The sequence below is a fragment of the Scleropages formosus genome, chromosome 19 (assembly GCF_900964775.1).
Source record: "Scleropages formosus chromosome 19, fSclFor1.1, whole genome shotgun sequence".
Lineage (NCBI taxonomy): Eukaryota > Metazoa > Chordata > Actinopteri > Osteoglossiformes > Osteoglossidae > Scleropages > Scleropages formosus.
The window spans coordinates 21,479,030-21,503,362 of record NC_041824.1 but is presented as its reverse complement, the minus strand read 5'-3'; the positions used below and the strand labels follow the sequence as shown (position 1 = coordinate 21,503,362).

General features: G+C 41.0%; 1 protein-coding gene across 6 annotated transcripts in view; it reads right to left on the bottom strand.

The window, feature by feature from the left end:
* LOC108939258 (sodium channel protein type 8 subunit alpha-like) overlaps nucleotides 1-23,269 on the bottom strand; it is a 63,526-nt gene extending 40,257 nt beyond the window's left edge. For 4 of the 6 annotated variants that reach the window (XM_018760428.2, XM_018760431.2, XM_018760425.2 and 1 more), the window contains exons 1-5: nucleotides 23,096-23,269; nucleotides 14,697-15,028; nucleotides 2,918-3,036; nucleotides 1,299-1,388; nucleotides 502-630 (exon numbers count right to left, since the gene is read on the bottom strand). In XM_018760428.2, coding sequence (XP_018615944.1) covers nucleotides 502-630; nucleotides 1,299-1,388; nucleotides 2,918-3,036; nucleotides 14,697-14,972 — 614 coding nt within the window. In that variant the 5' untranslated portion in view covers nucleotides 14,973-15,028; nucleotides 23,096-23,269. Of the gene's footprint in view, nucleotides 1-501; nucleotides 631-1,298; nucleotides 1,389-2,917; nucleotides 3,037-14,696; nucleotides 15,029-15,994; nucleotides 16,091-20,711; nucleotides 20,726-23,095 lie in introns of those variants that run through there. The other 2 variants (XM_018760426.2, XM_018760427.2) reach the window with 2 other exon arrangements.
* Between the last annotated feature and the right edge of the window lie 1,064 nt (nucleotides 23,270-24,333).

The window sequence follows — 24,333 nt, the reverse complement described above, 5'->3', positions numbered from 1 at the left end:
AGGAATAGAAAATAAAATAAAGAGGGGGAAAGGATGAAAAAGTAATAAAAGTGGCCCCTGGAGAGTCCACTGTAATTGAGCTAAGGAGACCCTTTAAAATCGGGGAAAGAATGAGGGAAGAGTATTTATTGTGTGGAGAAGCAGAACGTTGTCTACTACCGCAGAGTGGAAGAAGGAATTTTATTTATGGTTTCTTTCATTGCTTGGTTTTCTATCTAATGTTCTCTATCAGATCTCTTCATAAGTAAAAGATTCATACAGAGCTGGTTATGATACTCTACATGGCCACAGGCAAAAATATGGGGAAAATCGCTATGGACAAAACTGATGTTCAAATCAATGGTTTAAAACAAGGTAAAAAAAACAGTGTCTGCAGTGAAGAACCAAATCGAAATTGTTGCCCTGCGTAGCTACCAACAGTTGCATTCTCACCATTTCAAAAACGGACTGCACTTGCTCTTATGTTTTCAGAGAAGGATGGCACTCATAGGTGGTACTTACGCCATAGAGATCACCATGAAGTCCAGCCAGTTCCATGGGTCTCTAAGGAATGTAAAGTCATCTATACAGAACCCACGGGCAATGATTTTTACAGCGGACTCAAATGTATAAATTCCGGTGAAGGTGTACCTGGAAGAAAAGCCCACAGAGGAAATTTAGGGGAGCAAATTTCCTTTCATGATAGTTCTTTATACTGTGCGCATTGTTTTATGCAATAATAAAGGCTCTAAACTCAGGCTTTGTCCTTCTGTTTCTGCCTTAAGACATCAAACATATGTTTGATGGATATGTATGTATGTGGACACTCATTTTAATATCATTCAAATGAGCAAAAGATGTTTCATCCAGTACAATTTTACTCATTATAGCCATTTAAACAAAACTTTTCTGATTTTGGTTTTTTTTTTACCTTTATATCTTATGTATTTAAGAAAAGAAAAGATTTTCATGTCATGCGTACACGTAAGACTGAAGCAGCATTAACGTTTTTCAGTTATTTCTCTGAAGTCAAGGTCTTACTGGAATGTTCCAGAGGAAACTATGTTTACAGAAGAATATTTTTTCATGATGTACAAAAAAATTTAAAACCTTTACACGCCCACTAGCCTCAGGATGTCTTATATGGAGAAGAAGAAAATACGGATTTCATATAATGGGCATTATTTCGAGGTGACCATAGATATCGTACAATTCAGGACATCCTCGATCTGATGTAAAAAAGTAGGATGATTCAGTTTGAGCTGAACAAAGTCCTGACTTTAGAGCCACTGTGTGTGCTGATTCGAAGGTATACTTACTCTACTTGTTTGGACCATTCTGGAGGATTGCTAAAAGTCATGAACACACAGTTGGTCAGAATTGTACACATAATGATCATGCTGAAGACTGTGAGAAAGGGTTAAGGAAACCACCATAAGTGAACCGTGAAAACACATAAGACAACATCTCATTGTCCCTCCCCCCCCTGAAGAAATCACAGCTGAATTTGATTCAGATTTGCAATTACAGACGCACGTGTCCTATAGTACCGTGTTGAAAATGTAATTTAACACCGCATGGTTCCTCAACCTTGCGTTCACTTTGACACTGAGTATGTGCTAATCTGTTTTTCTGCGGAGGGGGAAATTTCACAGATTACAGCAGGAAGCATGAAGAGTCTCTATGCACCCCACTGAGGATAGCCTGAAAACCTAAGGTGAGCCACTATTTACTAATTGTTAGGGCTTTACATACATATCCAAACCAGGGAAAGGAAAATGTACTGTTTGCACATTATTTGTGCCAAATGGACTCTCCCTGACTAAGGTCAAAGTTGGATATCAAGTGGGCAGGAAACTTCTAGAAGATCAATTCTCAGCAGTTTCCAGACAACAACATCGAAGAAGGAATGTCCCCATTAACGCCCCGAGATCCACAGAAGCATATGGCGCACTGTAAATCTGAGGGCTGTGCATCTCTGCAAACTGACACTACTGTACATTATTTTTACAATTGGCTCAATGACATCTAAGAGTGTACAAATTTCTTGTAAATGTTGAGAAATTTGTCTTTTGTGCACATGCATTAACCTGCATGCAGTATATAATGTCAATAATTGCTGCTATAACAAATGTTGTGGTCTGTGTGTGTTTGTGTGTGTGTGTGTGTGTGTGTGTTGTGTGTATTGGGGCTTGGCCAAAGAAGTCACCCTAAAATCTGTTGTTCTCAGTAATAGTGATTATGCAAAAAAGTTAAATGAAATGTTCGCACTTTTTGCACTTTTGGAAAATTTCACTCCAGACTTTTGGCTAGCAGTGTATATATACGTATATATATATATATATATATATATATATATATATATATATATATATATGTCTGTTGAGATGCATTGCACAATTAAGAGGAACAAAATCTTTGTAAAATACATTTTGATCCTCAGGCCCAGAAAAGGCTGAGAAGACTCTCATGTATTTTTACATACTTAAATATTCATAAGCCTTTTTATTTAGTAAAGGTCTGCTAAATTTGTGGGTAGGAGGTGACGCCCAACGGTTTGACTGTACGTTTTTATTTTGTTATACTGAAGGTTTAGCAGATGTTGGACCACTTATTGGTGGCTTGTGTCATTCGACACCAGCTAGTAGCTGTTAGGAACGAGCCACACTCAGCCACGCTTCCTCGCCATACGCTCCTGCACGGTCACTTGCTGCCCAACTGGCTTCAGCAGAGTGATGGGAGAGCGCCCTAGCATCATCCCCACAATGACCTCAGCTGTGACCTCTTCTTTAAAATGCACTGATTGTGTATTTAGAAATTCCCCCAGTCATTATTCTGGAAGATTCCAACACTAACACACACACTTCAATTTAAAAAGCAATAAGCACTGCATAGCAAACATAACTGTTACTTTGTCATGCGCCATTTGAAAGGATATGAATGTATCAAAATTTTAATAGCTATTCGCCTAAGAATATTAAAAGGACTTATGAAGTACAAGGAAGGTGTGGCACTAAAGCGGAAGATTGTTTTCCCTTTATTTAACACTATAAATGTCTGTGGAGAGAGAAAGAGAGAAGAATGAGAAAATATTAAGCATATCTGAAACATTTCAATTTGCATCTCCAGTTCTGAAGAAGCACTACATTAAAACATGTCAAATTAGCAAAAAAGAACATTGTGACCAAAACAAAATTTGTTGCACATGCTTCCAAATTAGATTATTGGTGATTACATTGTTAAGTATGAATAAAAATGGATCTAAGTACAATCTACCAAAAATGTGAACAATCCAGTCATTCAGCTTAACACACACAATATCGTTTCTATCAGCAATTGTTATTGTTACTTTTGTTGTAGAGTTTCTAAATCTTAAGTCAAACACATATCAGAATGAACCAACGGAATTGAGAGAGAAGCTGGAAGAAGAAATTCCTTGGGGCAAATGATGAATGCAAACATCGTTATCACAAAATATCCTGGCAGTTCCTTGAAAATATCTAGAACGTTAAATTTAATGCACATATATGGCACAAAGCACAATGAGATGGGAAATGAAGGACTTTTACTAACTTCAGCAGGATATGAGAACATATAAATAGCATTTGTAGAAAAACAAATGTTAAAAATCAACAGAAGAGCAGGTTCATAAATTCCACAACTCGCACCACTGTTCCCCATTTCTGCAGTTGTATGTTTGCTCTCATGACCCATCTTTATGTTTCTTGTTTCCCCAATTTTCAAAAGGAAAAATAAGGGGAATTTCATTCTCTGCTGCCCTTACTCGCAGTGCTTCGAGGCAATTGACATCTCCAGAAAACGTGTATCGTTATTCTTCTGGAATTTGTTCCTGATCAGAATGATTGTTGTAAATGGACATCCCTGGAGATGCTCTTAAAGACCGTTTGCCGTCAGCGGCGTACAGTTGATTCCCCAAATTGCTGACAGCATCCACGGACAGGGAGACGGCGAGTTCGATGGAGGAAAAAACATTGCTGGAGGGTCCCTCCCCATCCTGCCTAGTAACTCCCCAGCAAATCCAAAGACATGTTTGCATGTCAGTTGCATTGCTAAGATACCTTAATCGGTGTCTTATCTGCTGGGGACGGCTGCTTCCAAATAAGCGAAAAGGAGCCAATACAGGCCTGCACGGCACAAGCAGATAACCTCACACTCTGAATAAAACATGGAGATTTGCATAAAAGATTAACAGGGCGCTGCCTCGTGCTTTTACAAAGGCATCCAGTGCATTAAGGTCTCGCGACGGGGTGCAGCGCACTCCCCGTGGTGCCAATAGATGCATGGGAGGATGGATGGTGGCCCTGAGGTGCAAAATACAAACAAAAAAAAAAGAAATTTGCATACAAAAAAACATACGCACAAAGTAAATATAAAATAAAATAGGAAAAGGAAATAATCAAACACAGAAAGAAAATACACAAATGAAATAGCAGCAAAAAATGAATGCCCAAAATAAAACAAAAACATGTCGGGAAATAAAAAACTGCAAGCGATAAACGAAAATCAGGGGAAAAAATTGACATAAAAAATCAGAAACGAGAACAAATCGCATCTTGTTCCATCTCTGTCCAGCCGTCAATCACACACACGCACATACACGCAGTCTGAAACTGGCGTGAGGCCGGAGGGGAAGGGGACGCAGCCGGGACGGGACGCCGGTCCGTCGCGAGGCACCCCAAGGACCCGCACCACTGCGCCACCGCACCCCCCTCCAACTGTCATTCTCCTTTGCATTTTCCAGCACAAGAACAAATATCCAGACCGGAGCAGTTAGTTCCAGCCTCGGTTCGTTGCGGGAAGGTGCGAGATGTTCTAGAGCAGGGTCTCACATGGCCTTTCAGCCACACTCGGCGAACGTTCCTAGACGGTACGTGGTAGATGGTGACAATGGAGCTTCTCACTCGCTCAACATATCATCACATTGCTGCTCTCGGCCACTGATGGTTTGAGATGATTCGTCTGATCGTACAGAAACCCACCTGGAGAACACACAGCGATGTGCTCATAAACAGTTCAGTGTGCTGTGACATTATGGACAAATGGCATGAGTAAAGGGGGCGTGGTGGCGCAGTGGGTTAGACCAGGTCCTGCTCTCCGGTGGGTCTGAGGTTCGAGTCCCGCTTGGGGTGCTTCGCGATGGACTGGCATCCCGTCCTGGGTGCGTCCCCCTTATGCCCTGAGTTGCTGGGTTAGGCTCCGGCTCCCCGCGACCCCGTATGGTACAAGCGGTTCAAACAGCGTGGGTGTGAGTAAAGTGGCAGGAGGAAAGCTCGGCTCAGGCAGCGCGGAACCACGCTGCCATTTTGAGAACGGTGCCGTTTAAACGCACGTGATGCACAGATGGACACGCGTAAAATACGAACGCGCGAGACCGTGCAAACGAAGGTTTTTCTTTTCCGAAAGCAGGAACGAATTGCTGCAAAGCTACTGAAAATTTCATAATGTGGAACGCGGCAGCCAAGAGAGGGAGACAGGCGGGTTGTGGTGGTGCTGGTGGTGCCGGTGCTGCTGGGGGGGTGGGGGGGGGGGACTGCAGTAACACCAGAGCGGAGAGAGGAGAGGCGGGAGAGGAGCGTGTGTGCATGGGGACGAGGGGGAGGGCTCGTGCAGAAAGAAGCACGACCATCATGTCATCCTGCAGGGGTGCAGCTCTCGCTTCTCCACAGTCGGCGACGTCACATCTATCCCCCGGGCCAAGAATCCTGCTCAGAATGGGCCGTGAGCTCCTGGCGTGTTTTTTTATTTGCCTGGAAACATTTGCGCTTCCATCTGACACTGGGTTTTCACTAAAACAAATGCAGCAGGGCACCATATCTGGGGAAACACTGCAGCATGCTCTGGTTTTCATTTTAAGTGCTGGCCTTGATTACTCTGTACGGCGAATGCTGCTGTGTTTTGCAGACCGCTCGAAAACAAACATCTGTTAATCCCTTCTTCGCCTGCAGTTGGATACATTTGTCCAAAATCTATATATACATATATATGTACGCACACACACACACACACACACTATATATATACTGTATATATATATATATATATATATATATATATATATATATACACACAGCCACATTTATATATGCATATATAAGACATATTTAGTTTTCATATATGCCAAACATAAGCCAAATTTAGTTTAATCTAAACAATTTGGCATTTTTTGTTAATATTTTATTAATTTGGAAGCTAATAAAAATAAATCCTTGCATGCACTGGAATGCACTTAAAAACATCACAAAAGACCATTTACATGTATACTTGTTTCGCTGAATTTGCCATAAAAATGGGTCTTTCTCTCCGACCACCGGCCACACGCAGCCCTCATGACAGCACTGTAACCGCTTGGCAGACACACTAAAATTCAAATACCTTTTCTTATAGATATGAGATTCAGGATAAATAATGAAGCAATAAACTGTAACAGGAAAATTACAGTGGTGAAAACGGTAAAAACATAAAAATCTGTTAAAAAAATCACACAGTTGTGCTCCGGGACAGGGAAACATCCTGCATAGGACTTCAGAGTTATTCCAATTGATGCAGTGTGCCGTGTTCCATGTTCCGGGACACAGAGACACGCAGGCCCGGGGCGTGAAGAGTACCCAGCATGCACCCCCCCCAAGCCCAGAGAGCGCCGTGTCATCACAGCAATGTCTTCAGAGACTGGCAGTTAAGCTATGACATGGACCTGATTTATGTCATAAAATGGTCAGAAAGACTTGTGTGGGGAACAACTGCCTGTGTCAGCACAAACATGCAGCCGTTCCCCTTAATCACACTGAATCCCACGACAATGCGATAATGAAAAAATGTAATCATACTGCCTCCTCCCCAGCAGTAAAGTCTGAGGTGAGAGGAACCGTACTGCATTTCGTAAGGTTTACATGTCTAGCGCAGTTTGTGATTTTTCCATATTAAATGGCCACATTGAACTTTTTGAGTAATGTGCAATATCCCTGAAATATGTCTAAATGGACTCTGTTCCTTAGCCGGAGGCCACACAAATTCACCACGTGAAAAGCAGTCACATTACAGAGTGTCAAGACAGCAGGTTCAGATGTATCACGTCAGTGATGATAAAACCATGATTACACATGCATCAACAGTTGCTCTTGACATCAGAATAAACTTATGTCAAAACATATGTCTGAATAGGCTCATTAAATTAACATTTTTTTCAACAATCACACACCATCACTGCAGTGTCTCTGTTACATTCATTTATTTAGCTGATACTTGTATCCAAAGCAACGCTAAGCACCTTAAAAAGATTTAACCATTTATACAGATGGTTAATTTTTATAGGCGCAATACAGCATAAGTCCCTAGTTCAGGGGTACTATAGCAGGAGGTGTGATTTAAACGGTCCTTCGAGTATAAGGCGACATTCCTAACGACTACACTACTCGCTATCGCCGCTGGAGTCCCCTTTAAGAGCCACTTCGTGACCTACAGGTCTTTGTTCCTCTGTGCATCGAGTCCCCTATCGTTCCCCACAGTCCTGAATGCAACCTCTGCTCTGCCTCCACCTGCCTTCTCCGTTCCTCAAGAGCACATGGAAGGGTCGCTCATCTCTTCTAGATCCCAAACTCTGGAATGAGTTCCCATCCAACATCACCTGTACCACTTGTCACCTGACCTTCTGCCAGCTCTTGAAGACTCATCATTTCACATGCTAATCATTTTAGGCATGTTTAGGCTTGTGTTACGCATGCTTAGTGTTTCGCTGTGTTCTTAACCTTCGCTTCTTTGTAGAAGCTCGACTTTGCAGTAATGCAATAAGATAGCAGTTTTTTTCTTTGTTCGTAAACTTACTAATCATAAATGATCATGTGTAGTCCAGTTCTAGGTTGACCACATGTTAGCCGTAACACAATATTTCATCCCGAAGTGCCATCATCTGACCTTCTCAGCACTTTTACTTTACATTACACTGTCCTGGAAAGTCATCTTGGACAGAGGCATCGACTGAGAAACAATACGGATGCCTTTGAAAACAGGCACTAAAATGCGCTTAAAATTTAGCTCAGATTTCATTTTTGAGTCTTCAAATGAGTGACAAGATTACAAAAGGTATTCCTACATCCAGCTAGGTCAGAGTCAGGAAGATGTCTTACAGAGGATGTCATATTTCTTATTTATAGAGGATGTCAACTTCTGCTGTTTAAATGTGAATTCCTTTATATTTTACATTCTGGAAATCATGCTAAAGCACTTAATTGTATGTCTTAATTCTCATTCAAAGGCACAGCCTTACTATGGACTCAAAGTGGATTTTGCAAATCGCCAGGCCTACTTCAGTCTGATCATCAGCTCCTACAATATACGTGGCACTGAGGAAGCATGGAGAGAACTGTAGGCTCACAGTCCTTTATAATGGTGAACATTATTTAGCATCAGAATAAGAAAACTAATAAGATAAGAAAAATAAGAAAAAGAGAAAATTCAAAGAAAACAGCTGTTTTCCAAAACAGGTCCATGACTTAGAATACCTTGAAACAGGTAACGTGTATGAAGTTTACTGTCAATACATTGAATTGAAAGTAAATTTCTTGACAGTGCTAAAGCACTACAGAGAAACTGCAGGTTGCGATGGCGCTATAGGCTATACCAGGTATACCACTTTCTTGCCTTCATTTAGGGGTGAGTGCTGTGGCAGCACGGTGGAGTGAAGGCAATTACATTAGTTGGTTGAAAGGAGGGAGACGGAGTGGTAGTTCACCTCATCACATTGAACAATGACTTGAGTGTACAGTATCGCTCTTAAGCTGAAAAAAGAATACAGCACACATGATCCATTCCACTGTCTCTGGACCATAGGCCAGAACAGGCTGACAAATGACTCCTGAATAATATGATGCACTGTTAAAAGGCACTACAAAAAACTAATCACAAAAGTATCACTGAAAGCACAGTGGAGTAAATACCATGATTGTGCAGACAATGGAAAACAGCACACTAACCAGAGCTGCAGTGCGGGACAGTCGACGTTAACTAGTAAGCAAACCTTCAGGTGCTACACTGCCAAAGCAAGTAAAAATAACTGACCAAGGTCTGTGGGTAAGCATACTTAAGTGAAATATTCACACGTCTCTACCGAATTCTTGTATTTTTACAGTGTTAAAGTATGTTGAAAGAACCGTATCATAGCATGAGAGGGTATTCCCAAACACCCCACGTAAAAAGTACAGTGTTGCTTGAAAGTATGCGAACCCCTTTCGTCCCTTATTTTTACCATGAAATGGTTATTTAATGAGGATCAGTGTTTCTCATGTGACATAAAAGGTGTGAAATGACCAATTCTGTATGTTGCTTTAGAGGAAATTGTGTGTGTAGTAGAAACACACAAGTAGTGCAGGTGCAAAAATAAGTGAAGCCCAAGTGTCAGTGGTTAAAGCAAGTAAGTAAGTAGAGTCAGGGGTGTAAATCATAATCATTTATTAATTTTATGTTTATTTCAATATTTAACATTTATATTTTAGTTTATTTGAATATTTTACACAAGAATAATGACCATCCCTGCAGTGTTCACATACTTACAAGCAGCACTGTAATGAAGTATACATTTCTGAAGTTTACGGAAAAAAGAACAAGAAAAGAATCAAATACTTTTTTCATTATGTCATTTTTACTAAACTTCCAATAACTGATCTGCCATCCTGTTTTTTAAAGGTGTGTAAAATGCCCCCTATTCTCAACTGGTTCAGATGGTGATTCGGAGGTCAGAAAATCAAACATTTTCTTACTACCACATTAATATATTCTTAATACCTACAACTGGAGTATAATATTGCTATAATTCTTCACAAAAATCACTAACCAAATGCTTTAAAATCTTTCCGTGCCTCATGAGGTCACCTTACATTTATTGTGCTATTAAGACACAGAAATATTTGAGCTATTCTAAAAACGGTGAGTCTAAATAAGACAATGAGAAAACAATACAGATAAATAACAAAATAATCTTTCTCGAGACATTTTTAATCAGTTCTCTACAATGTTACACACATTACGAAGCTGGGCTTTGCATGTGTTAGTGAAGCCGCCAGTTTTATAGCTGGACGCGCAAAAATTTGCATATTCCCAAAGATGTATTGTACAAGCTGTCAGACTTGTATTTCTATAAACTAAGAAGTAAATACATTTAGAAGAACTTCACTGTTCCCATAAATGACTCTTCTGTATCCACGGCAATTTGTATTGTTATCTTGAAAGATAAATAATCATTGTCGATAAGCGTAGCTAAATATTTTTCATCGCTTACTTCACTTCCCGCCATTTCAGCAGTTCAACTAAACGTGAGTATCGGTCGGTGTTATGACTTTTTTACTACGGTAAATCCGTTACCATCGCTGTTTCCAGAAAGTATGAATAATATGTGGCCTTCTATTCTAATATTGAAACTCTTCATTCCGTTTAATATGTTTTGAAAGATGAAACGTTAGAACACGGGATGAAAATAACGAGTCACCGGCATAATATAAAAATGCATTCATATAAATGTCCTATGCAAGGTTTTATTTCTTGAATTGAAAAATTCCTGCCTATCTCGCTGACAACGTGTTTGCGAACCCTTATCCTTTTAAAAACTGTCAAAAGTGTGTGCAGCCGGACTGCGCAGCGACTGCGTCCCAGGCGGAGGGAAGGCGATTATGTCACACACGTCACACACGTCACACACGTGAATTGGCAGCGCTATCGCCCCGCCCACTGAATGACCCGCAAGACTTGGTCCTGCCGGAGTGACAGCCATCAAGCTGTCTTTTAGGACTGGATTCTAGACATGTAGTGGCAGCATCGTGCTCGATAACATAAACAAATCGTGTGATTTGGCTCTCTTGATTGCTCAATCAATTAACTCAATCAAAAAGCTTGACATCATTCTCCAAAACTTTAAACAGATTAATGAGCGCCTCCACAAATAAGGAACATGAACTAGAAGTGTAGTGGTTAGCGCTACTGTCTTTAGACCCAAAGGTGACTGGTTCGAATCTCCTCTCTGACTCTAGCATCCAGGAATAATGCGGTTACCACGACTTTCTGTAATAAAACTTCCAACTTATATAAATGGGTAAATACATGGAAGTTGCTTTGGTGAAAACAGTCGGATAAATGTAATTAAACTCCTTGGTGTGGCCAAACAGATTTTTAAGGATATCAGTAACAGACAAGATGTAATTTGTGTCTGAAAATCATACTGTAGATCATCCTTGTGCTTATGTAGATTTCCACTGAAAGAGCTCCAAAGTTCTGAAACCTTGATTCAGCTGATATCTATATGGTCCAGTACAGTTTGCTTTTAGCATCCAGAGATCAAAGAGCAAAGTGTTTTACCCAGCACTGGGAGTTGGATGGAAGGAACATTTCACCTGTTTCCTGCCTTTTGTTTCGATACCCACGTCCCCTGAAACATTACACTAGTCCATTACATTACAGAAACTACTGTGAGAGCAAAATCATAGGATCTACATAGAAGGTGATCTCATATTAATATCTTGCTCTTGTACCCATATTAATAATTTAAAATAAAAGCGTTTCAGGTTTTTTTTTGGAATTTGTATCTTTTCATCATACATTTTCATTGTAAAAATATATTACAAGCTCAGTAGTTTTTCAAGATTCGGTTTTCATCCACAAAAGAATGATTCTGATCTCTTGGTTTACGAACAGTAAATATCTATTACAAATGGGCAAATACATAATATATAATCAAAAAGCATGACTGATGTTCAGCTTGTTAATAAACGTGTATTGCTACATAATATCTGAACCAACATCCAGGGTTTAAGTGGCTTTGTGGGTTTTGGTAACAAGAAAGCTGAGGCATATACACACACACACACACACACACACACACACACACACACACACACACACACACATTTTCAGAACCGCTTGTCCCTTACGGGGTCACGGGGAACCGGAGCCTACCCGGCAACACAGGGCGTAAGGCCGGAGGGGGAGGGGACACACCCAGGACGAGACGCCAGTCCATCGCAAGGTACCCCAAGCGGGACTCGAACCCCAGACCCACCGGAAAGCAGGACTGCGGTCCAACCCACTGCGCCACCGCACCCCCTCTGAGGCATATACAATGAGCAGCAAGACGTCTTCAGAATGTTGGGTCCTTAAGAATGTCCAAGGAATAAATCTGTGCAGCATTTGCGTTCTTATTTCGCCTTGTTGCAACCTGAATGTATAACCGTATCTCTTATAACTTCATCTGTTGAAATATACCCATAGATTTCCACAAATATAAAAGATGATGTTAATTTTTTATTGTATATCCTCCCAGCAGTGCTGACTGCTCTAAAGACACACACAGACTGACTGACACCACTTATGCCAAGTGGGGCTGCAGCAAACCAGAGCCTAGCCTGGCAACACAGGGCGCAAGCCTGGAGGGGGAGGGGACACACCCAGGAGGGGATGCCAGTCCATCGCAAGGCACCCCAAGCAGGACTCGAACCCTAGACCCACCAGAGAGCAGGACCAGGCCAAACCTGCTGCGCCACCACGTCCCCCCCAGCTCTAAATAGTTCATGTTAATTTCATCCTCCAAATGATCTTCTTCCACAATCCCTACATCACATATTCAACAGCTCTTGGGTTGCCTTCCTGTCCCATCTGGTAAAGTGCTGTGATGCTGACTTACTTCATGACTGCTTACACTGCAGATACACAGCTGAGTACCAGTACAGCCCACCGACACTCTGAGTTCATCAGCTGCTGGCCAGTGATGCCCCACGGGAAGAGAACGCACACATTCTCCTTCCTGGCCCATAATTGGTGGAATCAACTCCTCTGCCTGCTCTTGGCTTTCATTAAAAGGGATACAAGCCAAATAAGGTACAATGTCAAAATGAACAATAACTGACACCTACACAATATAAAAGGAAAATTGAAACTAATTACAAAGCAAATATATATTTAGGGGTTAGCTCTATTTAGTGTTATATGTTATTTAGTGTTATTTCTGTATTTAGTGTTATATTTTATCACAACAGCAAGTGCTTTAAAAAGATTTCACTGTTCTGTGTTTCGGTGGTGCAGCGGGCTTGCCCAGGTCCTGCTCTCTAGCAGGTTTGGGGTTTGAGTCCAGCTTGGGGTGCCTTGCGATGGACTGGCATCCCATCCTGGGTGTGTCACCTCCCATCCCAGCCTTACGCCCTGTGTTGCCGGGTTAGGCTCTGGCTCGTCGTGACCCTGCTTGGGACAAGCGGCTTCAGCTAACGTTTGTGTGTTCCGTGCTTAGATGGTGCAAGACCAAGAGATGACAATCAGCTACCTGCTCTGAGTTAATTATATGCTGAGGGTGACCGACTATTCAGACAACATATTGAAATTCTGGCAGCATCCCACACAAACATGTCTTAGAAAATTCTTATGAACACAAAACACTACACCTTAATTATTCTAATCTACAGCAATCATCTTCCTCAAATCTGCCCACTTTTAGCTCCATTTTAGTGGCTTGGGGAAATATTACTTCATGTTACTTCCTTAAACTGAAAAGTATTTAGAAAACTGCAGATTGTACAATTCCGTTACTTACCTGTACTGTCGTGGCAATGACAATGACAATGGTTATGATGTAATGACATCATCAATTTGCTGATGATGACTTCATGTTGAAATGTCCACTTTTTTGCACTATGTAATAGCATACATACTTTAAATTTCCCATATTCGCTTTGGAGTTTTACCAGTGTGTCACTTTAGTTTTATCGTGTCTCGGCTCATTTCTTACAGCCCCGGAGACATATGTGGAAAATACTGGACATCAAATATCGCACCACTTCATTTATACTTTGTCTCAGTGGAAGCTTAGCAGTCATAAATATTATGAAACCGACATTTGTTTGATCTGAAAAATCTGAAATCGCATATGCATTTCAAAGACAAAAACAGTTTGGCATGAAACAACGTCAAAAATAAACCAATAAACTGCATTTTTCAAATACACTGTCTGTGCCAGCTGGACTCCCCTTTCCAGATGCAAACTAGCACCTGAAACAAAACATCCGTCACTCAGTTTTTCATGTTCATACATGCATAAAATTTGTACCATCATATTCGTGGGCCTGTCCATACACCATAAGCCCAAAACTTTAATGGACCAAACTCCTCTGACTCAGACACAGGTGCAGCACTGTGAAACCCTGAGCTGGAGAACCAGGAAATAAATGTTGGTTTAAAACGGATGAGATTCAGGCTTAGGAAAGGTTAAGAAAAAAGAATAAAAAGTCTTTCTCCTGAACTATAAATGCAAATACATTCTTAATCAGAACCCCCTCTGTTTTTAGTAAGTACTTACCGTGTGACCAGGCTGACCTTGTTAACCCCTAAAACAAATACTTCAGAAAAAGCACATGTCGCACTATAGCGATAAATAACACCTGAGGCTCTTTCTAAAAGCATCATAAAGCAGCACCTGAGTTCATATAACTGGGATTCAGGTGATGTATGTTTCAGAAAAAGGCAAAAAAAAAAAAAAGGAACAAATGAGGGAAAGTAAGCACATTCTCAGAATTTCTGCAGATGTGCCCACTGCGTTCTTCCATCCTCACTGTGGGCGTGTGTTGATCCCACTGCTGCTGGCAGCGGGAAATCTCTGGGCTGTAGGTTGTTGGGGGGTGGGTGGGACAGGGCTGGCCAATACCATAGCCGAGTGGGGGGTGGGGGACACTCACTTTCTGATTCACGTAGAAAGGGTCCAAGTCCTCCAGTGGTGTTGCCACCATCGCTCCAGGAACGTCACCATAGATAAAGGGCAGGTTGCGGCCCGCCTCCAGGTCAGTGTTGGGCTTGGGCTTGTTCTCATCGTCGTCGTCGCGGTGGCTGCTGTCGGGCTTTGGAGGCTTCTTATTCTTCTCCTCAGCGATTCGTTTCTCAATGTTGGCCAAAGATTCCGGGGTGAACTTCTTGAAGCTGTCAGGTCCTGGCGGTGCAATAAGGGGTGCAGCCATATTTTCATCCTGCAGCGACTTCTTCTTTAGTTATGTACCATCCAGGACGGCCAGCTCTGAAAGTGTTGTACAGAGAAACAAACAAGCATGAGATTAATTCCAAGGGTTCAAGGCAGGTAATTCCCAGGTGTCCGGCATCTACCATACTTGTAAATAGCCACGCGAACCCTTGGGATCACATATGCAGCACGTTAATTTGGAAATACACGATATACATTTATTTTATTTAATTTTCTGACATTTTTTCTTTTTAAGGTAAAATGAAAAATAACGAATAACAAATGCCTTCGGAATGATCTAAATTAAATGATATGTGAAATAAAGAGTTCTGAAATATCACGGATTTTATTTTTATTTAATTTCTGTGTATATCTGAAAATTCATCCTTGCTTTAAAATCATCATCAATGCAGACTCAGAGCAACATAAATGCAAAATTAATCACAATACTTGTAACTCCAAAATATCCAGACAGTACCGTAAAAAAAAAAACTAGAGAAATTAATAAATGCCAGCTGAATAGAAGCATTTCATACCATTCACTTTCTACTGGGAACATGGTAGAAAAGGTAAAATAGTGACTTTGGTAAAAATAAACTTGAGTAAATTATTCATATGATTACCAAATATGCATTAGGACTGAATTCTTACAAAACACCAAAGTGTCTGAATAATACATTCTCTCTCTCTCTCTCTCTCTCTCTCTCTCTCTCTCTCTCGACATTTGGAAAACAGCAGGGCGGTGAAGCACACACCCAAGGAGAGCTGAGAGCATCCACTGTGACACTGACGTAGACACGTCTGCGCAGATAACGAAGCACCGAACACAACGGGGCTGTATGGTAACAACGGTCAATTGAAACAGACCACACACATATACAGAAAACTGTGAACGAGTAAATATAAGAGATTCAGGTCAACCTGAAAACATCTTCGGTTATCCATCCCACTAATCGTTACTTCCAACAAATTACTGCGATTTGTCCTTTCAGCATTAATGCGAAGGTGACAGCATCGACTCACAGAACAGGGTGAAGGGGACTGGGGGAGCAGCTGGGGCCCATATCAACTTCTGCAAACTCAGCATTTCGGCACTTTTGTGTCCATGTGAAACTACAACTGAAAAAGAATACGGTCCATTCAGATTCTGTCCTACTTTCAATATTATTTCATCATTTCATTTTCCACAAGTCTGTGTTTTATAATCGTAATACACGCAGACCTCGATGAAATAAATATTGTCTCTGATATAAATCACAAACTGTATCCTGTTTGACACTCGCTAATGTTTTAAAACACTTTTGTAAAACGTAGATATATTTTATATAATTTATATATAGATATATTTTTTAAAAAACTGTATTTTATAAGTTTTATTTTCAATTTCTTTTGGGGATGAGGTGGGAAACACTAAGTAATTTTTCATTACGAAAAACAGTATATTAAGGAAGCACATAAATATTTTATAGTGTTTCAGTTATTGGAGACTAAAAACAATTGCAAATGTTCATTTAATACTATAAAAAGTCGAGATAAAGTTCTATATCAACAACACATGGGATCTTGTACTCTAAATTCACTCACTCACTCGGTTGTTTGTTTGTCCGTCCTGGTCAGGGCTGCAGCATACTTTAAATTATGGAACTTATGAAAAAACAAGATTTTTTCTGATCTCCTACATTGATTTTTAAACATATTGTGTGAGAGTCTGAGAATTGTATGATACCTCTTTCTAGACTCTCTGCAAAGTCTTTTATTGCCTTATCAATAGCCTTTTTTCTTAACCTTTCCTAAGCCATAAATTTGTACAACAAAACATAAAATCAGAGAAACATAAATGTAGTAATAAATACAATATCTGTAATTCCAAAACGTATCCAGACATAAATAGTGAAAATACAAATATCAACATATTATAAAACTTAAAAACTATAAGAAAATAAATCTTTGCAGATAATATCTCTGGGATACATTTCAGGATTTGCAGGAAATGTTTGTAAGCAAATCAGGATAGCCAAGGTGGAAAAAGGTTAGAACTGTCACTATTTGACAATCCTGTCTTTTGTAACATTTAACATTAATTAATATCTAATATTTATATTTTTGTAATAATTACATAAAAAACTTCACCAATCTCGCTTTGCAAAATGCTACAAGAATAAAAAAAAATGATTTTGTCATCAGAGGAACACAATATGTAGCTAAATGAAATCATACTTTTAAGAAAATTTTGGCCATTATCAGGGAAAAATAACCAAATTTTCAGAATTTGGGGTAAAAAGGATTCCATTTATTTCCAGTTTTTATGTCCAGATATGTAGTAAAATATAGACAGTCAATTCTTTTGTCTTTTAAAAAAGGTTTTTCAAATTTTATGCTGTTGTAATGAGTTTAAACTTTTATACCTTGCAGAATACAATCAACTAATAAACTGGAGACAATTAAAATACAGAAATAGAAATACATATATTTATTAGCCCTCAGCATGATTATGATAGTGGAAAGCAAATGTTAAGTTTAAACTGAATTTTTTCCCTAGTAATTTGCCTAGATAGATAGATAGATAGATAGATAGAAACTATTGTGAAGGAGGTATTTCTATTAAAACCCCTTTAAATGTATACTCAGAAATTTTTAAAAGTTTTAAAAAAAATGTATTTCTCTAAACATTTCAGTTCAAATAATCTTATTTATTGTGTCCCCAGAAAGGACAGAACATTTGCCAAGAATCCGCCTAACTCCATCTTGTTCCTGGCTATCGGTGCCAGATGAACGGATCTCCTATTTCAAGCCCTCAGCCTGCATTTTCCTTCCTGTCCTGTTATTTTTGTAATACGCTTTTTAATTATACCCATGTCCAGATGTAGAACACAACTCTTTTAAGGTTATTTTTAAACCATGCATGGGTTTTTTCCCTTTTGATGGTTGTTCATCTGTTTCCCTAAAAACACACATTTGGTAGGACAGTTCTACTGTCATATTTTGCATAGTCTGTTTTAAATAAGTATCAATTAACAAAGTGTACTTTTATTTACTCTGAAGATCCTGAAATCTCTATAGTCAAATCATGTATCATAGAAGCAGACAAAAAAGCCACAGCAGATGCTATAATCATATGGAAAAATTTTTTAATTAATTTTTCCATGATTTATAGACCAGGACTATAAAGTGAGACTGATTTTATTACTGTGACCATTATCCATAGAGACATTTTTTCACTCACACGAACTAGGTCCTGAAACCGGATGTCAGCGATAAGCCGGCTGCAGCGCTTATACATTTTAAACACTGAGAAACTCTGCACATAGACCAGGAGGTCTTGCAGGTCTCCTCATCTATACCAGCTTGCTTTCAGATAATCTCATTTAAATCCCCATTTATAACACTTTGAAACGAAATATTACATCTGACTTTTAACTCTCAATCCTATTATACATTTTAATACCTACTTTTTGTTGCGAGTCCAACTCTCAGCATATGCAACTCAAATTTATAATATAACACATCACGGCTACATAAAAGAATGTCACTCATGACTCTAACTCTGTCAGATACTATATATAAAAATAACTAAAAATCCATCTGGGGTTGAAGGAGAGCAAGCAGATATGGACGTCATGAACAGGGGTTTTCAACCTGAGAGGACTTGCTGCTGGACACTGACATTAAATTATGCAGCCAACACATCAACCTGTGTAAATATATGAAATTGCACATTTTTTCTGGAATTGGCTTAAAGTATCACATTTTTTTGCGAAAACAGTCACCATGTAGTACGTATCTACTGTAAATTGAAATCCCCTTGGATTCTCCAAACACAAGCAAGGTTTTCACATTAACTTTCATTCATTCAAAATGGAATTAATAAACGTTTGTCCTTTCAGAAGACAAAATATGGTTGCAGTAACTGTTTTCATCTACATTGTTCTGCAGCTGGAGAGGAATTAATCAGATTTAAATAACATCTGAATGGCAGCGTTTCAACTGTCCAAACTGCCCTCCAGTCTTGAAGAGAGACAGCCAGACAACATAGACACACTGTTCTGACGAAAACAATGAAAGAACAAGGAATGTATATGGGGTGTGCAAAATGAGAAGATGAGTGCTCTAAGACTGATGAAGAATTTTTTAAAAGTTATTTGAAAGGTCCTGGAGGATCATGGCAGCAATGTGATTTTTCTCTGGAAGAAGACGGGTAGTTGTTGGGTGAGAGGAATGTATAATATTTTGAACAATGAGGAGAATCTCAGAGTGTTCTGTTTGGAATAAACACACTATGTGAAACCTCTGTGAACACCTACCTCCACCAGTGAGTGCATCAAATTAAGGTAACCAGAATGTTTACAACAGGTGATCGCAGCGCACCAGATATTGAATTTGATTCGAACCACACGACCAACAGAAATTAGACAGAAAAAATGAAAGCTTCATAACCAAACACCCGATAAGGTATTAATCCTTTATATTCAGACACCAATATAGCACATTTTTTTGCATGTGTTAAAATGATCAATTTTGAAAATTCCACTGCAAACCCTACTTTGCCCAAACACAATGAGCATTTATTTTCAAATGAAAAAACTGCACATATAAAATAAGTCAGACTAAGGGAATGGATTTCTCTTTACCGTTCAAAAATAAAGAAATTCAGCGACAACCTTTCTTCAGCTATATAAGACAATAAGCGGAAGAACACAGGGCAATATCATTTATGATAATGGACATTTTACATTTAGCTGACGCTTTTCTCCAAAGCAACTTACAGTGTTGAGGTTACAATTATCTACCCATTTGATTTATACAGGTGGATAATTTTACTGGAGCAATTTAGGGTAAGTACCTTGCTCAAGGGTACACAGCTGGAGGTGAGGCTCAAATCTGCAACCTTTGGGTCTAAAGGCAGCAGCTCTAACCACTACACTACCAGCTGTCCCTACACGTACATGTACATGAACATTACTCAGGTATATACCATGCCTCCAGACAGACATAAGCAGTCATGCGCACCAAAGGCAGCTTTAATTCCGTCTGGTACCAAGACAGAAATAGAACATCTCCGAAAATCAATGAGTGAAAAGAAAAGAAAAGAAAAGAAAAGAAAAGAAAAGAAAAGAAGCGATATAAAGGTGTAAAGCAGAGGTTATAGATGATGTGAATGAACGTCTCTAGAACCACGTGTCCTTTCGCTGTGTGTCCCCCTGCGAGGAAGTGCAGGGGCTCTGCGTGATTTTCAGCTTGAGCTTATTCTCCACTGTCAGTGTCACGGCAGAGCTCCCACTCCGAGTCACAGGTCTCCTCGTCTAGCTGCTCCAGCTTCTTTCTTATCAACATTAAAAAACGAACCAAACGATGACATTATTCAATGGACGCGTGCACGCGCACCGAGTGAGAACGGGTCACGCGCAAAAACACAACCTCGTTCTCCGCTTCAAGGTGATTCATGTTCACCGAGCGCCATAGACAGCACGCGGCACGAGACGGCCGCCTATACTATACATAACAAAATACCAGTTCTGTCGTATTTCCACTAGCAACTGATGAAATATTATCACATTTCCCAAAGACACATGTTACGTTGCTGTAAGCTACAGCTGTGCACTAAGGAAAGGAACGAAAACTTGAGAACAGCACACAGGTAGGTTGGCGCGAGAAACACCAGGGATCAATGAAACCTGTAATTTAACCGGCATCCATCACAACGCCATAGAAAATGCACGGAAAAAAAAATAATAATACTCACGTTTTAACTCAGCCTCCGTCAAACGCAATCCGTTTTCTGCTCTGGAGTCATTTCTAGCCAAAAAGGAGTAATCGATCCGGAGACCACAGCTGCGGTAATCCAGGTATTTATTGACGTGTTTTCCTGCGAAACGAAAGCGCGGCGACGTGGCGGCGACGCTGTCTACGCTGCAGCGCGAGGCAGGCGGCGCGAGGCAGGCGGCGCGAGGAGACCCTTCGGCTCGGCGGCGCTGTCCGTTTCAGCACCACGTCGGCTCGGCAGGAGAGCAGCCACGATCTTTCTCTCACACACACACACACACACACACACACACACACACACACACACACACACACTCACACACACTCACACGGCGGGCAGCGGCGGTCACGGCTAAAACTCGGTAAATAATGCCACTGTGTATTCACGCATTGCTGGCGGAACAGGATGTAAAGAGGGAGGGAAGACCACCCGGGAGGCACTTCTGAGAGAAGCGCGCACACACACGTCCGACTGAGCCACGTACACTGGCGACCGATCGTCGTGGAGGGAATGCAGAAAAAAAGTCCGCTGTCATAGCTTCCCCACGCTAATCCACATCAGTGCACCTTCCGGCAGTTAGACTTTACATCGGGGGAGTAACACCAGTTCCCATCGTCCATCTTTACAGGGGGTCACGTTTTCCCATCCGTTCCCCGCAGAGGAGGAAAACGTGCGATCCGGCGCGCGGCTCCAGCGACTCCCACTGAATCCAAAAATGTTCTCCGCTTGAAACGATTAAAGAGGCTGGGGAGAGAAACCATGCCCGTTCTTGGGTGCTTTGGAAATGCAAGGATGGGCCGTTTTACTGCTGTTTCCTGCTCTCCTCCAGCACATTGGGGAGCGCTTATATAACAGCCACATACAGGAGCACGCGGACGGCGCTCGTTCACCTACACGCAATGACACAATCACATCACATCACATCCACAGCAGCCAATGTACTCTCCACTCATATTTCACTTCTCTATTTCCCCCGCTGCCATAAAGTATAGAACAAGTGAATCTGCCTTTTTTTTTAAAAAAAAAAATAAAATAAAACCCCACCGTAGAGCATTACTATGTTTTAACGTGGTACACCCATACATGTTTCGACAACGAACGCAACAAAATGCGAAACAGACATTGGTGCTTTTTTATTTTCTTAAAGACAATGCGGGAGGGCAGCACTTAGTATTTTCCTCTCATTTAGACAGAACTCTTCTTAAGCTATAAATCGATTGTCATTCCAGCCTTATTCTTCAACGTGGGGGAGCGCGCCTATGTGATCTATGGGCTGTATGTACTCATACCGTTATAACTGAAATACTGCAATCGAGCAGCTAAAAATCTTCATAAAGTACATGCAGACAAGGCCCCGGTGCGAGTGCACGTCGGTGAGTGTGGATGCGCGTTGCATGTAGGATACACATGTGTAGTTGGGAGCGCGGGCCACAGCCTCCAAGAATACTGCAAATACTGCAGTGGGTGGTTTCTCCGGGGTACCACTGTCCGTCGGAGCACAAGTCCGCTTCTCGCAATCGCCATCGCCAACAAATAAATCACACACACCTTCTACATAAAAAAAGGTTTTGGCTGTGTCCACAAATTCATCTTTTGTGCGCCCACTCCAAAAAAAAAAAAAAAATGGAGGTATTGTACCACACCCGTAAAGCCACAATCCTGTCTAGCAGAAGTATTGTATGTATTAAATAAATGACAGTAGTACCGCGCACACACATTGTTTTAGAGAATGTAATTCAAGGGGCGAACATCAGACTGATCAGACCCCATGAACACGGGCAGTATGGCACTTAGGAGGGGGTGATTTTTTTTGGCGGGGGGGGGGGCTGGACACGGGGGGGGGGGGGGGGGGGGGGGGGGCGGAATTATCACGTTATTGCCTTCAAGATGCAACACTGCACAGAAATGGCAAACACACAGCGTTTTTCTGGAAAATGGACCTGGCATTTATCCGTCCTCGCGAATCAATGCAGTAAAATACCAATGAAACATGGTAACATCGTCGTCAGCATCTTGGCCAAGGTATCATGCAATCGGAATTCCGTTGCGCCCCACGTAAGGGCCAACACCCTTCTCTTCTGGCGCGTTCTTTTCCCTTATCCAACAATTTCCCCCAACACCCTGGCCTGGGGGGGTCGGGGGAACCGCGCCATGCCGTGGATTTATGTCAGTCTTACACCTCCGAGATGGTGAAGCCCCGCCGGCCGGTCGCTCCGTCCGAAAACAGGAGGAGGAGAAGCTCAGCTCCGCTGCTGGACGGAAAACCGCTCTGCGACATTTTCATTTACGCTGCTGACAGCCGGAAAAAACTCGACTGCTCGTGAAAAGCCGCGGCCGCGTCGCTAACGACAAGATCCGCTTACCTTTTTCGCGTTAGCGGAATTCCAGATAGGCGTCGCTGGACTGCAGATGTCGAAAAAATAGCGGAGAAACTGCAGTTGTCGCCATATTGCCGCTATCTCCCTTCCCAGTGCGTGCGGCTACCCTGCATAATTGATGACTCTCAGCAAAATATTAGGGAGTGTCGGCAAATTCTCGGCCCCGAACCAGCTTGACTCCGCTGCCTTGTGTGTAGAAGTGAAGAAAACGCTTTTCTTAAAAGATGTCACTTTTTTATTCTAAGGGCCGGCGTACGTTCCACTGTAAATAATACCTCAACGTTTGCACAACATCCAGCCTACAGTCAGTGTTTCGTGGTACCGGGTCACAGGTGTGTGCGGCTGGACAGTGAGCTGAGATCAGACACACACACACACACACACACACACTGTCCAGTAGGATGATGGAAAATGAGCAGAAATGATGGACACACGTGGGACTGCCAGGCTGAAGTGTTACATTCCATGTGAGTAGTGTTAACAGTCTAAAATGAAGTACAATGAAACGTGCGCTGTAAAACGTTTATTGTTCTTCATCTGTTTTTACTTTTTTTCAATTCTACTCTCAAATTAAAATTATTCTTGAGTATTTTTTTTTTTAACCCATCCAATAGGTCAGTTTCACATGTGTGAGAATAGACATTCATTTTTAGAAAACACCTGGGTCAACACTTATAGTACTTTGAAAGTTTTCCACAGCACAAGGTGTTGAATATTTTTCTTCATTTTATGCATCGTTTCTCCATCTATCACACTGAATTTGATCCAGATCAAGTATCCAACCCTTTTGTCTCCCTATGGAATTGCCAACTAAAGCTGGGTATACATATATGGGCTTCCCTTCTCTGTTGTACCACCTGCCTCTTTTCACTCTGCCCACTGCAGCTTTCCTCTGGTGATGGAGTGCACTTGTTGGACAATTTTTATTTACGCTTATAGCCTTGCAGAGAGGAGGCCCCACATAGGTTTTAAACTTCCATTATGACTGGAATAAAGTAGGGGTGGCCAGTCATGCAGAGCTGCAAGGTCTTCAGTTTTGTGTGTTCCAGCTGGTTTATTAAAATCATTGTTTGGGAAAAAAAAAAAAATCAGACTTTTTCTGTTTTATTAATTCACTGAATGGACCATCTACTTGCTCGCAGCTTAATCACAGCTAATTATTATAGCTCAGTAGACCTATTGTATTTAAAAATTAAATCTAATTTCTCTTTAAAATTACAACA